Genomic DNA, 16,352 nt, shown 5'->3' on the forward strand with positions numbered 1-16,352 from the left:
TTGTTTTTATTTATCAAATGAAAATTTGGTTTTCTGCAATTATTCTAATAAAGAAATCATATTTTTTCACTATGTGAGAATGGAAAGATACACTGATCATTTTTGACAGTCGCTTGTAAAAGGTTAAGAGGTATTCGAGTCTTATTGAAGATAAATTAAAATAGTTCACCTTATATTTTGGGAAGGAATTAGTACAAACACAATTACAGTAGGTAACATGTTTGCCTTGTTATATTTTGGCACAATTAGCTACAACGTCTGTTACCAAATAGACACGTTCCTCTCAATGAAAAAACATATGATAAAGTAGTTAGAAAAACCAATGGAGGAATAATTTCACCTTGTTTTACCAAACTGTTCTGATAGTAATGACACCTAACAGTATTAGTTTATGAGAAATCAATTGTTTATATTGGAAAAGCAATGATACATGCGACTCCCCCCAAAATCCCTTTACTTACTTCTTGTTCTCCCTTTATCTAGCACAGGAATATGAGACTGTATTGGTGTGGGTTCAACTGCCTTCCTTTTGTAGATCTTTGTGACTTTATCCACATCAGGCTGTTTTCTGGTCATTTCCTCCATAAATGTCTGCAATTAAATGGTAGCTGCTTTAATTATCAATGCACAAGAATAATGGACAAGAAAGACAAATAAAGAAAAGAGAATACCAAGTTACAGAGAGAGGGCAACTATCTGTCAGGAAAATTACAGCAGAAGACACAAGAGACATTTCTCTTTCAATAAAATAATCCTATCATTACAATTAAATATAAAATAAGTATTTTGTAGCTAAGAAATATTACCTATATAAACTTCTATCTACACTATGGCAGAGCTGCTAAAGGAAGTCTACCTTTAAAAATATGTTGGCTGAACTTGGTGCACCGGGTGTGATGTGCAAAAGACCCTTAATTCAAGAGCAATCCCAGGTCCTTTACTGTCCAGACTAATCGACAACAGCTCAGAGGAGAGTCAATTAGGATCTTACATAAAACAACGATGGTCACTTGCATAAAATATGTTTTGAAATTTACTTAGCAAAGCAGATAATGCAATACTGGTTCTATGCCGCAGAACTGCCTGGTGTTTTTTAAATGTTCAGTGTTGTCCTTATTCCTAACAAGTTGGTGCATGTTTTTAAAACATCGCTGCATTTTCATTTGTTTGCTTTGTTTGAGCAAGGCTGGGATCAATCACAGGGACAGGGAACATACAATATGGAAACTGGATCATTAAACATACTGGAAATAACTAAAACATGCTCATCTTTGATTATGTAGCAAATCTAAGATGCGTGCATCAGTACAAAATCCTTAAGACCTGTTTCACATTTTTCATGCCTTACCTGATGTTCGGCTATGAGTGCTTTAACATCCTCGATCTCCTGGGGGATGACCTCTTTATCTTTTTCACTAAGAGTAGTCTCTGCCCACTGCAACCAGGACAATAAGGCTTCCAACAATTCTTGCTTAGCAATAAGTCCAGCCAGGGCTCCTGCCAGTCTCTGCTGATGTTGCTTTGCCCAGGCTAATACCTTGATAAAAAGTCAATCCATGAATATTTCCACATCTTTACTTAAATATTTCCAATATTTACTTAAATAGTAAAACTATTTCCCCATGCTTATTTTTCCCCCTACTGTTACTCACACCTTCTTGTCAACTGTTGGAAATGGGCCATCCTGATTATCACTACAAAAGTTTTTTTTCTCCTGCTGATAATAGCTCACCTTAACTGATTACTCTCCGTATGGCAACACCCATTTTTTCATGTTCTCTGTGTATATATGTATCTTCCTACTGTATTTTCCACTGCATGCATCCGATGAAGTGGGTTTTAGCCCACGAAAGCTTATGCTCAAATAAATTTGTTAGTCTCTAAGGTGCCACAAGTACTCCTCATTCTTTAGACTACTTTGTATATACCCTGATTGTTGTTTTTTAAAGCATTATAGTCTCTCTCTTGAGACTATGAATTTGCTGAGGAGAAATGAGGGGTGGTATTTCCTAAAAAAAAAAATTTGACCAGCTGCTGTAGTTATTCTTTTATTTCTCAAAAGCAGAGTAAAACCTGGCCTCTTCATATGTATCAGCTTGGGTATTTTAAATAGTTGTGTTCTCAACAGCTGGATCATTTCCTCCAACGTAACAGTCTTGTTAATTGCCAGCTATGTTCTAAACTATCAAAAATTGCCTGTTACTATGAAAGCTGCATGAGACATACTGACCTCTTCAAATCTGGCTCTGATGATTGTTATCCAGTGCTTAATGGTAGTGATGGAGTCTGGGTGGCAGATAGCCAGGATGGCTTCTCCCATACCTGCTGCTTTGTTTAGTTCTGCCTTTTTGTCTTCCAGCTTTATCATGAATTCCTAAAGCAGAAACAAAGATTTCAGTTAGATGCTGGCACCAGTTGAAAGAAAAATCGGAGTAACTTCAATGAGTGTTGGCCAAATCTGGAAGGCTAAAGTTCTCTACTGGATCATTCAAAGCCTGAACTGATTCAATGGGCAGAGGGAAAAAGAATAAGAGATGAGACAAGTCCAATTCTTATAAGAAAAGTTCAGAGAGACAAGGTGGGTGAGGTAATGTCTTTCACTTGATCAACTTCTGTTGGTGAGAGAAACAAGCTTTCGAGCCATGCAGAGCTCTTCTTAAGGTCTGAGAAACTGTCAACACTTTCAAAAGATGAGCCTGGATACTTAACTTCATAACTTTGCTAGACACTAAAAATCCTGGTCTAAATAAAGACATTGGATTTATGGCTTATTACAACAATTACCCCCTATCCCCCCTTTTTGTCCTATGACTGCATGGGTATTAATGGGCCACTTCACCTTGAATGGTCCCTTAGAATACATGCTAAGTACTTATGCTAAACTTTCTGTTCGATCCTGTATGTAGCTGTGACATTCTGAGTACCTTTCCCAGATCTGGAGAAGAGCTCTGTGTAGCTTGAAAGCTTGTTTCTCTCAACAGCAAAAGCTTATCCAATAAAAGATATTACCTTACCCACCTCGTCTCTCTAATATCCTGGGACCAACACTGCTACACCACCACTACATACAAGAAAAGTTAAGAACATTTAAAAAACCTATTCCATATAAAGAACTAAACTAAGATTTAAAATATGTAACATATTAGCCTGCAACTCTTTAGTAATGCAACTCGTTGTATATGCTTGTGGTATACATGACCCTATTAAAAAAATCATATCACTCGATAAGATACTGTAAATCAAATGTGCTGTGGGGTTGGAGTCACTACTAGAAATTTTTCAGGAGACCTAGCCTGTTACAATATACAATATACCCAGGTAAAAGCTCCTTAACAGATGCTGAAGGAACAAACTATAAAGAACCAAACAGCAGAACTGGTTGGGAATTTTCCATGAGAATTATTTTCCAATGGAAAAATATCTTTTTCCAAAATTGAAATTTTCCCAAAGAAAATTTCAATTTTGCCAGAAAAATTTGATTTTCCATCGAAAATCCATCCATTGAAATGATAGCTCCCTGGCTGCCCACCTGGAAAGCTCTCCTCAATTTCATTTTCTGTCTGTAGGGAAATGACATGAACCTTCCTGGTAGGCAGTTGGGGAGCTGCAGATGGGCTGGGGAAATAGCAGAGAAGCTGGGTGCCCTGGATACCCGCATGTCCCACAGCATCTCCAGCAGCTGGGCTTGGGGGGAAAGCTGAGTGTTGGGTGCTCAGGCTCCAACAGCTTCTTGTCAATTTCTAATTACCTCCTAAAACTTGCAGATTGTGTAGTTAGACTTGATTTGGGCAGAGTAGGCAGTACCTGAATCTGAATTAGGTTAAACAAGTATATGACTCTAAGACCAAATCAGGGTTATGTTTCCAGTCTGGTTGTGTTGAAATCCCATGAGCTATTCTTGCAACTTCAGCTCAAAATGGTTTCTGTACATATACAGTGTATTTTAGTATTTGTTACACTGAGAAACTGGCAGCATTGGCAAGAGCCAGGCAGAATATTGGCAAACATAATGCAACCTTCCCTACACAACTCTATAAATAAACCTCAAAACTCTGATCTGCAACAGCCTACATGTTTGGAATACTGAGCTTCCCCAAGCTGAGCTGAACTCTGTGATCATTTAGTGATACAATAGAGAGAGATTGAGAACAAATTCATATTTTTTATTACCTAATGTAGTGCATTAACCTACTGTACCTCTTAGTCCACAGAGACTGAGATGAGTGGTAGAAAACTTAAATTGTCTGTGACATGTAGCCTTCATTAAATCATGTACAGTTTTCAAGAAAAAAGCTAAATAGTGGGACATAAAAATGGACCTTTGAGGTTAAATGCCTAAAAATGAAAAGCTTTCAATATGTGGCTTGATACAAAGGTATTAAAATAATTTTACAGGAATTATAACATGCATTGTGAATAAAGGACACATTTAACATTTACCTCAATAATGCAGTCATTATAATCTAATAAGTGATTTGGGATAATATTATAGCAACCCAGATGGAAGAGAGATGATGTTTTAAATTTATGTAACATACCACATTTACCTACCTTTCATTTTTTCTCCTAAAAATTTCATGTATACATTGTAGATATCACACTCATTATCAAATTAACAATGTATAACACAAATGGTAATTCTGTACAGATATCAAAAGCAAGTCATCCTTTGAAATATTAATTGGTACAACACACATACCAAGTATTTCATAGAATCATAGAATCATAGAATATCAGGGTTGGAAGGGACCCCAGAAGGTCATCTAGTCCAACCCCCTGCTCAAAGCAGGACCAAGTCCCAGTTAAATCATCCTAGCCAGGGCTTTGTCAAGCCTGACCTTAAAAACCTCTAAGGAAGGAGATTCTACCACCTCCCTAGGTAACGCATTCCAGTGTTTCACCACCCTCTTAGTGAAAAAGTTTTTCCTAATATCCAATCTAAACCTCCCCCATTGCAACTTGAGACCATTACTCCTCGTTCTGTCATCTGCTACCATTGAGAACAGTCTAGAGCCATCCTCTTTGAAACCCCCTTTCAGGTAGTTGAAAGCAGCTATCAAATCCCCCCTCATTCTTCTCTTCTGCAGACTAAACAATCCCAGCTCCCTCAGCCTCTCCTCGTAAGTCATGTGCTCTAGACCCCTAATCATTTTTGTTGCCCTTCGCTGTACTCTTTCCAATTTATCCACATCCTTCTTGTAGTGTGGGGCCCAAACTGGACACAGTACTCCAGATGAGGCCTCACCAGTGTCGAATAGAGGGGAACGATCACGTCCCTCGATCTGCTCGCTATGCCCCTACTTATACATCCCAAAATGCCATTGGCCTTCTTGGCAACAAGGGCACACTGCTGACTCATATCCAGCTTCTCGTCAACTGTCACCCCTAGGTCCTTTTCCGCAGAACTGCTGCCGAGCCATTCGGTCCCTAGTCTGTAGCGGTGCATTGGATTCTTCCATCCTAAGTGCAGGACCCTGCACTTATCCTTATTGAACCTCATTAGATTTCTTTTGGCCCAATCTTCCAATTTGTCTAGGTCCTTCTGTATCCTATCCCTCCCCTCCAGCGTATCTACCACTCCTCCCAGTTTAGTATCATCCGCAAATTTGCTGAGAGTGCAATCCACACCATCCTCCAGATCATTTATGAAGATATTGAACAAAACGGGCCCCAGGACCGACCCCTGGGGCACTCCACTTGACACCGGCTGCCAACTAGACATGGAGCCATTGATCACTACCCGTTGAGCCCGACAATCTAGCCAGCTTTCTACCCACCTTATAGTGCATTCATCCAGCCCATACTTCCTTAACTTGCTGACAAGAATGCTGTGGGAGACCGTGTCAAAAGCTTTGCTAAAGTCAAGAAACAATACATCCACTGCTTGTTATTTGTTAGTCTCTAAGGTGCCACAAGTACTCCTTTCTTTATACCAAGTTTAGGAGACAAATTAGGTACATATCTGAAATTTACATCATCACCAATAGATAGTAATTAAAAAATTGAATCTAACCCCCCAGTAAAGTAACATCTAACTAGACTAAGTAAGCAGCTCTAATACCGTTACAGTTTCTTTTATTATGAAGGCACTGGTCGAAGCCCCCTGGTTAAGGCTGCAGTGAGAGTTCCTGTATAAGCCCCTTCTTTCCTACCTCTCATCGGAAGGTGGCATTTGAAAATTGGTTATTAACGTTTGGAGAATAGTAACTCTGGTAAGTCCAAAAGTGTACTGTGCTACCTGGTGAGAATTTTTTCAATTTATTAATGTGTGCATGGGGTATTAAGGATGTTGTCAGAATTGTTCTTAGATTGTGATCTCCATAGTTTCAATGTTTATTCTTTTTTTACAAAAAATAATGTGATTAATGGTACATTTTCTCTTAGAGTGGACTTAGCAATCTTAACTATAACTTAGCTAAGTTTTATTTTTGTGGGAATTATTTGATTAGTCTAGTGGCACAGAATGACATGCAGGCTCCATTAAAATCAATTGGGGTTTTGACACTGACTTCAGCAGAGCCAGGATTTCACAGCGGAGAGCAAAAAAACCAAAAGGGAACCATTTGGAGCAGCTAGAGAGGACAGGCAGATAACAGGCATACTTCACTCCCTCAAAGATACCAAAAAAGCAGCTGGCAGCCCTTCCACAGCATTAATAACACTGCTCAGAGCTTAAGTACGAAACTGCAGAAAAACCTGAGAGTCTCTGGATTAAGTTTAGAAGTGTGAGCAATAAGGATGATGTTGTGGTGGGAGTATGCTATAAACCACCGGATCAGGGAGATGAGATGGATGAGGCTTTCTACCAGCAACTAACAGAAGTTACTAGATCGCAGGCCCTGGTTGTCATGGGAGACTTCAATCACCCTGATATCTGCTGGGAGAGCAATTCAGCGGTGCACAGACAATCCAGGAAGTTTTTGGAAAATGGGGGACAATTTCCTGGTGCACGTGCTGGAGGAACCTACTAGGGGCAGAGCTCTTCTTGACCTGCTGCTCACAAACCAGGAAGAATTAGTAGGGGAAGCAAAAGTGGATGGGAACCTGGGAGGCAGTGACCATGAGATGGTCGAGTTCAGGATCCTGACTCAAGGAAGAAAGGAGAGCAGCAGAATATGGACCCTGGACTTAAAAAAAGCAGACTTTGACTCCCTCAGGGAACTGATGGGCAGGATCCCCTGGGAGAATAACATGAGGGGGAAAGGAGTCCAGGAGAGCCGGCTATATTTTAAAGAATCCGTATTGAGGTTACAGGGACAAACCATCCCGATGTGTAGAAAGAATAGTTAATATGGCAGGCGACCAGCTTGGCTTCACAGTGAAATCCTTGCTGATCTTAAACACAAAAAAGAAGCTTACAAAAAGTGAAAGATTGGACAAATGACCAGGGAAGAGCATAAAAATATTGCTCAGGCATGCAGGAGTGAAATCAGGAAGGCCAAATCACACTTGGAGTTGCAGCTAGCAAGAGATGTTAAGAGTAACAAGAAGGGTTTCTTCAGGAATGTTAGCAACAAGAAGAAAGTCAAGGAAAGTGTGGGCCCCTTCCTGAATGAGGGAGGCAACCTAGTGACAGAGGATGTGGAAAAAGCTAATGTACTCAATGCTTTTTTGCCTCTGTCTTCACAAACAGCTCTCAGCTCTCAGACTACTGCACTGGGCAGGACAGCATGGGGAGGAGGTGACCAGCCCTCTGTAAGGAGGAGAAAGAAGTGGTTCAGGACTATTTAGAAAAGCTGGATAAGCACAAGTCCATGGGGCCGGATGCGCTGCATCCGAGAGTGCTACAGGAGTTGGCGGATGTGATTGCAGAGCCATTGGCCATTATCTTTGAAAACTCATGGCGATCGGGGGAGATTCCGGATGACTGGAAAAAGGCTAATGTAGTGCCCATCTTTAAAAAATGGAAGGAGGAGGATCCGGAGAACTACAGGCCAGTCAGCCTCACCTCAGTCCCTGGAAAAATCATGGAGCCGGTCCTCAAGGAAACAATTCTGAAGCACTTAGAGGAGAGAAAAGTGATCAGGAACAGTCAGCATGGATTCACCAAGGGCAAGTCATGCCTGACTAATCTAATTTCCTTCTATGATGAGATAACTGGCTCTGTGGATGAGGGGAAAGCAGTGGATGTGTTATTCCTTGACTTTAGCAAAGCTTTTGACACGGTCTTCCACAGTAGTCTTGCCAGCAAGTTAAAGAAGTATGGGCTGGATGAATGGACTACAAGGTGGATAGAAAGCTGGCTAGATTGTCAGGATAGTGATCAATGGCTCCATGTCTAGTTGGCAGCCGGTATCAAATGGAGTGCCGCAAGGGTCGGTCCTGGGGCCAGTTTTGTTCAGTATCTGGAGGATGGCGTGGATTACACCCTCAGCAAATTTGCAGATGACACTAAACTGGGAGGAGAGATAGATACGTTGGAGGGTAGGGATAGGATACAGAGGGACCTAGACAAATTAGGGATTGGGCCAAAAGAAATCTGATGAGGTTCAACAAGAACAAGTGCAGAGTCTTGCACTTACGACAGAGGAATCCAATGCACTGCTACAGACTAGGGACAGAATGGCTAGGCAGCAGTTCTGCAGAAAAGGACCTAGGGGTTACAGTGGACAAGAAGCTGGATATGAGTCAACAGTGTGCCCTTGTTGCCAACTGGGATCAATCCTCTTTTGGTCTGTATAAGTAGGGGGCATTGCCAGCAGATCGAGGGATGTGATCATTCCCCTCTATTCGACATTGGTGAGTCCTCATCTGAAGTACTGTGTCCAGTTTTGGGCCCCAAACTACAAGAAGGATGTGAAAATATTGGAAAACATCCAGCGGAGGGCAAGAAAAATGATTAGGGGACTGGAACACCATGACTTATGAGGAGAGGCTGAGGGAATTGGGATTGTTTAGTCTGCAGAAGAGAAGGATGAGGGGGGATTTGATAGCTGCTTTCAACTACCTGAAAGAGGGTTCCAAAGAGGATGGATCTAGACCCTCAGTGGTAGCAGATGACAGAAAAAGGAGTAATGGTCTCAAGTTGCAATGGGGGAGGTTAAGGTTGGATATTAGGAAAACCTTTTTCACTTGGAGGGTGGTGAAGCACTGGAATGCGTTACCTAGGGAGGTGGTGGAATCTCCTTCCTTAAAAGTTTTTAAGGTCAGGCTTGACAAAGCCCTGGCTGGGATGATTTAGTTGGGGATTGGTCCTGCTTTGATCAGGGGGTTGGACTAGATGACCTTCTGAGGTCCCTTCCAACCTTGCAATTCTATGATTCTATGAATGCATGGTGACATGTGGGGAAGGTGTGGCCAGACAGAGGAGGATGGAGCTAGGGAGCCAGAGCACAAAGTACTACATTCCCAGTGCCCCCAATTAAGTGGCAAATTTCCACACAACTCAGTGGCAGTTGTTGAAACTTTCTCTCCTGTGTTGAAGATCCTTCAGGTGGGAAAGCAGTAAACAGGCACAGTGAGGGAACCAGTGGCAGCACAAAGAGAACCAGACATGCTGCCAGTGGTGATGACAGGCACTAGAAGGGACAGATACTACATGTGGATGCCATGAGAATTGTGTGGTTGAAGTCAGGATACTCTGAGGATTCTTGAGTTTTGCATAGTTAGACAGTCATGCCCTTTCAGCTGATACCAGCACCCACAAGGAGTGGTAAAAATATGATGCTTTTTTTGCACCCTCAATTGCATGCAAGTTTTGTTACAATTTTCTCCCTCACAGTAGTCAGGAAATACATTACTATTACATTACTATTATCATTCCTGTCATGGCCTAACTAAAGTGTCAGACAAATTAGCTGAAACTATAGCAAAAAACAGAATGATCATACACATCGATAAACATGATTTGTTGGGGAAGATCAACATGGCTTTTGTACAGAGAAATCATGCCTCCCTGATCTATTAGAGTTATTTGAGAGGGTCAACAAACATGTGGGTGAACCAGTGGATATAGTGTACTTTGACTTTCAGAAAGCCTTGTCAAAGGCTTTCTGAAAGTCAAAGTACACTATACTTTGTCCAAAGGCTCTCAAGCAAAGTAAGCAGTCATGGGATATGAGGGAAGGTCCTCTCATGGATCAGTAGTTAGAAGACAGGAATAGTTAGGAATAAATGATCATTTTTCAGACTTAAGAGAGCTAAATAGAGGGGTCTCCCAAGGATCTCTACTGGAACCAGTGCTGTTCAACATATTCATAAGTGATATGGAAAAATGGTAAACACTGAAGTGGTAAAATTTGCAGATGATAGAAAATTACTCAAGATAGTTAAGTCCATAGCAGACTGCAAAGAATTACAAAGGGATCTCACAAAGCTAGGTGACTGGGAAACAAAATGGGAGATGAAATTCAGTGTTGATGAATGCAAGTAATGCACATTGGAAAACATAATCCCAAATATCCATACAAAATGTATACATACTAAATTAGCTGCTACCATTTAAGAAAAAGATCTTGGGGGTCATTGTGGATAGTTCTATGAAAACATCCACTCAATATGCAGGAAGAAAAGGAATACTTATGGCACCTTAGAGACTAACAAATTTATTTGAGCATAAGCTTTTGTGAGCTACAGCTCACTTAATCGGATGCATACAGCGGAAAATACAGTGGGGAGATTTAATATACATAGAGAACATGAAACAATGGGTGTTACAATGCACACTGTAACGAGAGTGATCAGGTAAGGTGAGCTGTTACCAGCAGGAGAGAAAAAAACCTTTTGTAGTGATAATCAAGGTGGGCCATTTCCAGCAGTTGACAAGAACGTGTAAGGAACAGTGGGGGAGGGGGAGGAATAAACATGGGGAAATAGTTTTACTTTGTGTAATGACACATCCGCTCCCAGTCTTTATTCAAGCCTAATGTAATGGTGTCCAGTTTGCAAATTAATTCAAATTCAGCAGTCTCTCGTTGGAGTCTGTTTTTGAAGTTTTTTTGTTGAAGAATTGCGACTTTTATGTCTGTAATCGAGTGACAAGAGAGACTGAAGTGTTCTCTGACATCACTCGATTACCTGATCACTCTCGTTACAGTGTGTATGGTAACACCCATTGTTTCATGTTCTCTGTGTATATAAAATCTCCCCACTGTATTTTCCATTGCTTGCATCCAATGAAGTAAGCTGTAGCTCACGAAAGCTTATGCTCAAATAAATATGTTAGTCTCTAAGGTGCTACAAGTACTCCTTTTCTTTTTGCGGATACAGACTAACATGGCTGCTACTCTGAAACCTGTCCATGTGCAGTGGCAGTCAAAAAAACTAACTGAATTTTAGGAACCATTAGGAAAGGGATACATAATACCACAGAAAATATAATGCCACTATATAAATCATATAACTTCCTGGAGGATAGGTCCACCAATGGCTTTTAGCTAAGATGGTCAGGGATGCAACCCCATGCTCTGGGTGTCCCTAAGCCTCTAACTGCCAGATGCTGGGGCTGGATGACAGGGGATGGATCACTCGATAATTGCCCTCTTCTGTTCATTCCCTTTGAAGCATCTGGCATTGGCCACTGTTGGAAGACAGAATTCTGAGCTACATGCACCGTTGGTCTGACCCAGAGTGGCCATTCTTATGTTCTCATGTTAACTGCACACAAGTTTTTATTATTATTGCTGCTATTATTATTATTACTACTACAACTGCATGGAAGGTGTTTTGGTTTTTTGGGAGGTAACTTTCTCAATAGGAAGAGATATGCCCCTGAATTTTTCCTTAGCTGCGTCATTAACTTAGTTATTTTCATATTTCATTAGTTGAAATCCAGTTTGATGACTTGTAACCTAACATCTCCAGTATCTTTGTCACTGTAATATTTCAATACATAATGCATGTGAAGAATGCCAACATGGTGTTTCATCATGACAGAAGGTTAATAGCTGAATACATCATTTTGATGACATATATAGATGATCTTGACAAAAACAGTGTATGGTGGTTTCACTCAGAATTGCTAGGAGAACAGCTATATTGTTGGTATTAAAACATCCTATCAACAAAGCTTACCAAATTACACTGCTTGCAAGACAGTTTTTGAACCAGTCTCTAATTTTATACAACTCCTTTAAAAATGCTATTTTTTGCATTATTTTCTTAGTAATACAAAATGGCTTTAAAGCCTAGTGAGATGTTACCCTGATAGACAGATAGCCTGAACTAAAAATGGGTGTTGAACTCTCAAATTTATAGAACTTTTAATTTCTTATTCTAGAAAACAAGTCTTGTTGCAGGACGTGATTATGGTAGAGATACTTTGCTTTGTTTCATTTTATTTCCTTTCAATAGATCAAGTCCAGCAGTCAGCATCCTCTCCATTATCTTACTTACCCTGTGCTGATCTATTAGTGCCCGCAGAGCCTCTTCATCATCTGGGAGGACACCATGGAAACGAAGGGCCTGCTCTGCCTCAGCCAGCCACTCCAAAAGAACATGCACAACAGAGTGAAATTCCTCTGCCTGTAAGAAAAAAAACACAGCCCTTTCTGAGGGAATCTGACAGAAATCACTCAGCTTTGGATTCCTTCCTGAACAATGAAGCTGAGTCCAGCTTTGGAGTCATTAATCATGTAGCAGTACAGGCACATTAACTTTCCATTAAAAAGTCAGTGATATACAGTACTACATTTCCATGACTGTAAAAATGTCTCATGCATCTCAAAAATTGTAGGAAGCCTAAAAGCCTGTTCATGCTTTTAACCTTCTGATTTATAGCGTATGTGCAGCTCATCTCAGAATGTCACGCCTTCATTCTGAAAAATGCCAAAGGAGGTGCTTTCATATACCAGCTGGAGAGATGGGAATTATACCTTCTGAGTAGCCTTAATCATTACTTAAGAAAAATTAACAGAGTAAGTCTTATGTGGGTAGAGAGGACAAGGAGAGCCCATCCGTGGACACCCCGTATAAAGACTACCTATATTCATAGTCCCTGGGTTAGAGGTAGCACATTACTACTTCTTTTGAGCTCCCTGGGGGAACATATTACCCCAAAGAAGGCAGTAGGTACAGTGGGCTTGGCACACAGTGAGAACAAGCTGTCCATCCTAAAGGATGCACCCTCTTGAGCACCAGGACGCTCAAGGAGTGAATGTGTGATTTCCCACTTAAGTGTCCTCTGGGGTGGGGCATCTCCACACCAGCCCTTACTCAGGGCTGTGCCTAAAAGGCTTTATTTAGTTTGTAAGGTCTTTGGGGCAGATAGTCTCTTTTTGTTGGTTGTTTGTACAATGGCAGCCCTGGTCCATGACTGGGGCTCCTAGGTGCTAACCCAATATAATAATAATAAGAAAAAAGAAGAAAAGGCACAACCTACCCTGTAGTGAAAAAGTATAAAATTAGGGGAAAAATACATTTTTTAAATCATTTTCTTAATTATAACATTAAGTTTTCAAGCAGTAAATTTGTCTATGTTTTCTCTGCTTCTCCTATCCTTTTTACCTGATGGAGGGCCTGTTCCAGTCGCGTTTGCTTGGATACGGACAGGGCACAGACAGTCTCCCAGCGAGTGCTTAGCTCCTGCATTTGGACCTTTACCCAGGAAGAGTCATCACGACTGCCTTCTATGAGTTCTCGAGCAGAACGTTTCAGAGCCTGGACACTGCTTGTCCTCTTCCCCAGTTCCTTCTGGAAGACCTGGGGATCACACACATATTTAACAGGTTCAATTTATCATGGCTTCAGAGTCTCATGTGTGACGTAGTTAGTGGGGATATGGAGAAGACTAAAGTATATTTATAGTTAGACCCTCTGAACTACTTGACCCACTGCGATGCACAAAAAGATGGTCACCTTAACATACGGGCTTTAAGCCCTTCAAAGCAATCGATTCGCTGACACAATGATGAATGTGCAAGTCTGTCCCAACTCACAGTGCAGTCAGATAAAGTGCACATCAAGAAGCATGGTTAAAATAGTAAAATATAAATAAAAGTCTATCTGGTAATTTGACTGGATGGGCTATAGATTATGTCACATATTTCACATATTTAAGTGATTGCATGTTCAGGTTCACAGCTGGAAAAATATCCACTTTCAGGAAAGACCCTTTTACACAATATGACAATTACAATGCACTGCATTACTGCTGATATATTAGTTAAAGTGCACAATGTGACTGCAGCATTGGTTCCAGGACACGCGTCTATGTTTCTAAGATACATCTCTTATGTGAGGGCCAGATATTTTCTCCTCTGCCCAAAGTCTGAGTAAACAGACTTCTGACAATGGGACACAGTGGTGGCTGATGTGAAGGGAATGGAATCATTCCACACTCAACTGCGCCGCAGCTACTCTAATTGGATTACAACGGCCTCCACACCAGCTTTTTACACCATAGTGCTGGGCTGGGCCTGCAGAGTGACAGATTCACTGGCTATGTCCTGGATCCACGTCAATCTTCACTTCACAAAATCCCTCTCCAAGCTATAGCAGATCGAGCCTCGGTAGCACTTAATAGTGCTGATTTCACAGCATTTTCCATTGTAGTTGGCAGCTTTGTGATGTCCAAACATTCCAGGTTAAATGGTTCTCTTCAGATTCTAAGAAAACATTTCTTTTTACAATTACAGAAGGACCAAATAAAAATTATATTGAAGTAGCTGCCCACAGTCTGATATTAATTAATAATAATTAGAAAAATGTTTTTGTAATTACTTTGTGATTGTCAATCAGGTTCATCACCAAATCGATGTCTCCATGCACTGGCTGATCTTCCGCCAATTGAGGTTCAATTTTATATAGCCAGTCGATGAGAGCCTGCAGAGCATCAGTAAATTGTCCTGAAAATAACAGGGCTTCCTCCAGTTTGTTTTGTCTGGGGGGAAAAAAAACCACTAAGAAAAAAATCAATCACATTAATTAAGGAAACCTGCAATATAACTGACAGCATCCAACAGTCACTAATCGATAACGATTTTTTTCAGCAGTTAGTGAAAGAAAAAAAACCGTAGGGTCACTGTGGGAGTCTGTGAGGAGAGGAAGGATGGGCATGGCTTCTCAGAGCTCCCTGGAATGCAAAGAGAGCATACACATTGCACCACCTCTTGGAAGGATGCAAAGTGGAGCTCACTTTAGAGCATTCCCCCTCACCAAGGGTGCCTGGTGTCGGGGAAAAGCAGGGCCATCTCCCAGCCCATCTTTCCCTTTGAGGTGATCAGAGCACCAGGAATATTAGGAAGGAGCAGAGCTTGTGCTCCCCCATTTAAAAGATTCCAAACAAGCAACTTCTGTTCCTCTTTATTCAGCATAGAGAAGCACAAAAAGAACACAACCCCTTCTTCTTTATCTCTGCAAGTCTCCTTTAAAACAAGGAAACTTGGCCTTTCATTTTACCTTTCCACGGATTTTCCACAGATCGTATCCCATTTGTCTCTGAGCTCACTCAGCATATCGTCCAGTTTCAAATTGTCATCCGCCAGAGAGGTTTTCTCTTTGAGGGAGCGTCCAGTCCTGTTTGTGGTGTCATACACAGAATGCTTGGCTCCAAGAGATTTCTGGAACTCCTGTAGGAGTAGAAGGAAAAGTAAACACAAGTATAGTACTAGGTACTCGTGAGCTTTCGCTAATTCTTTCTTTTCATATAATTTTTGAACCAATAAATACATTTATAAATGACACTGTAAGAAAATCTTTATATCTCCCATAAATCATATTAAAATGCAAGTGAAATTAAAAGATTTCTGGTCTGCTAGTGCTATGGTGAAGCTTAAACTATTAGAGGTCTGGAGCCAGATCCTTTCCCCTGCTCTAGCTCCTCTGCACTGTTCTGCAAGCATGAACACCCTGAAATCTGATTTAACTAACCCCTTGAGGATTCCTCCTGAACTGAGGAATCTGCAGTTGGCACAGAGCTGGCCATAGCAATTTCTACGCCACCACCTTCCTATTCTTCAGCACAAGGAAAGGGGAATGACCAGAGTAACCCTGCTATCTGGAACAACCCTTTGCATTACTCTATCTGCACTAATTTGTGTTGAGGGCCCAGGCTGATATAGACTGAATCCAGGATCCAGAGGCTGCAAAGGGTTCATTAGCTCAGCATATCTTGTCCAGACTGGAGGATATGGGCTCCAGATATGCAAAGTTCTTAACATCAAAGGGCCTAATCTTGCAGTCATTTGATCCAGAGAATCGTCACTGGGAGTTCTGTGTGCAAAGGAAGTGCAGACACAGGCCCCATGGAAAGACAAGTGGAATCTGAATAATGTCGTTTAGGCTGGGAATTATGCCTTTTGGTGGCAGATCTGTGAGTAAAGGACTAAGAAGGACTGTGAGACCTATGATTAAAGCTCCCATCAGATTGGTCAGTATTGACTGTGCCTTGTCTATAGAGCTGCATTCTGCAGTTG

The 16,352-nt window shown here is 41.1% G+C and overlaps 1 protein-coding gene across 15 annotated transcripts in view; it reads right to left on the reverse strand.

The window, feature by feature from the left end:
* DST (dystonin) overlaps positions 1–16,352 on the reverse strand; it is a 468,601-nt gene that overhangs the window by 16,936 nt on the left and 435,313 nt on the right. For all 15 annotated transcript variants that reach the window (XM_038397725.2, XM_038397722.2, XM_038397727.2 and 12 more), the window contains 7 exons: positions 15,337–15,506; positions 14,659–14,818; positions 13,444–13,638; positions 12,334–12,462; positions 2,231–2,374; positions 1,349–1,537; positions 462–591 (listed from right to left, as the gene is read on the reverse strand). In XM_038397725.2, the coding sequence (XP_038253653.1) occupies positions 462–591; positions 1,349–1,537; positions 2,231–2,374; positions 12,334–12,462; positions 13,444–13,638; positions 14,659–14,818; positions 15,337–15,506 (1,117 nt within the window). The remainder of the gene's footprint in view (positions 1–461; positions 592–1,348; positions 1,538–2,230; positions 2,375–12,333; positions 12,463–13,443; positions 13,639–14,658; positions 14,819–15,336; positions 15,507–16,352) is intronic.

Source organism: Dermochelys coriacea, chromosome 3, assembly GCF_009764565.3.
Source record: "Dermochelys coriacea isolate rDerCor1 chromosome 3, rDerCor1.pri.v4, whole genome shotgun sequence".
Lineage (NCBI taxonomy): Eukaryota > Metazoa > Chordata > Testudines > Dermochelyidae > Dermochelys > Dermochelys coriacea.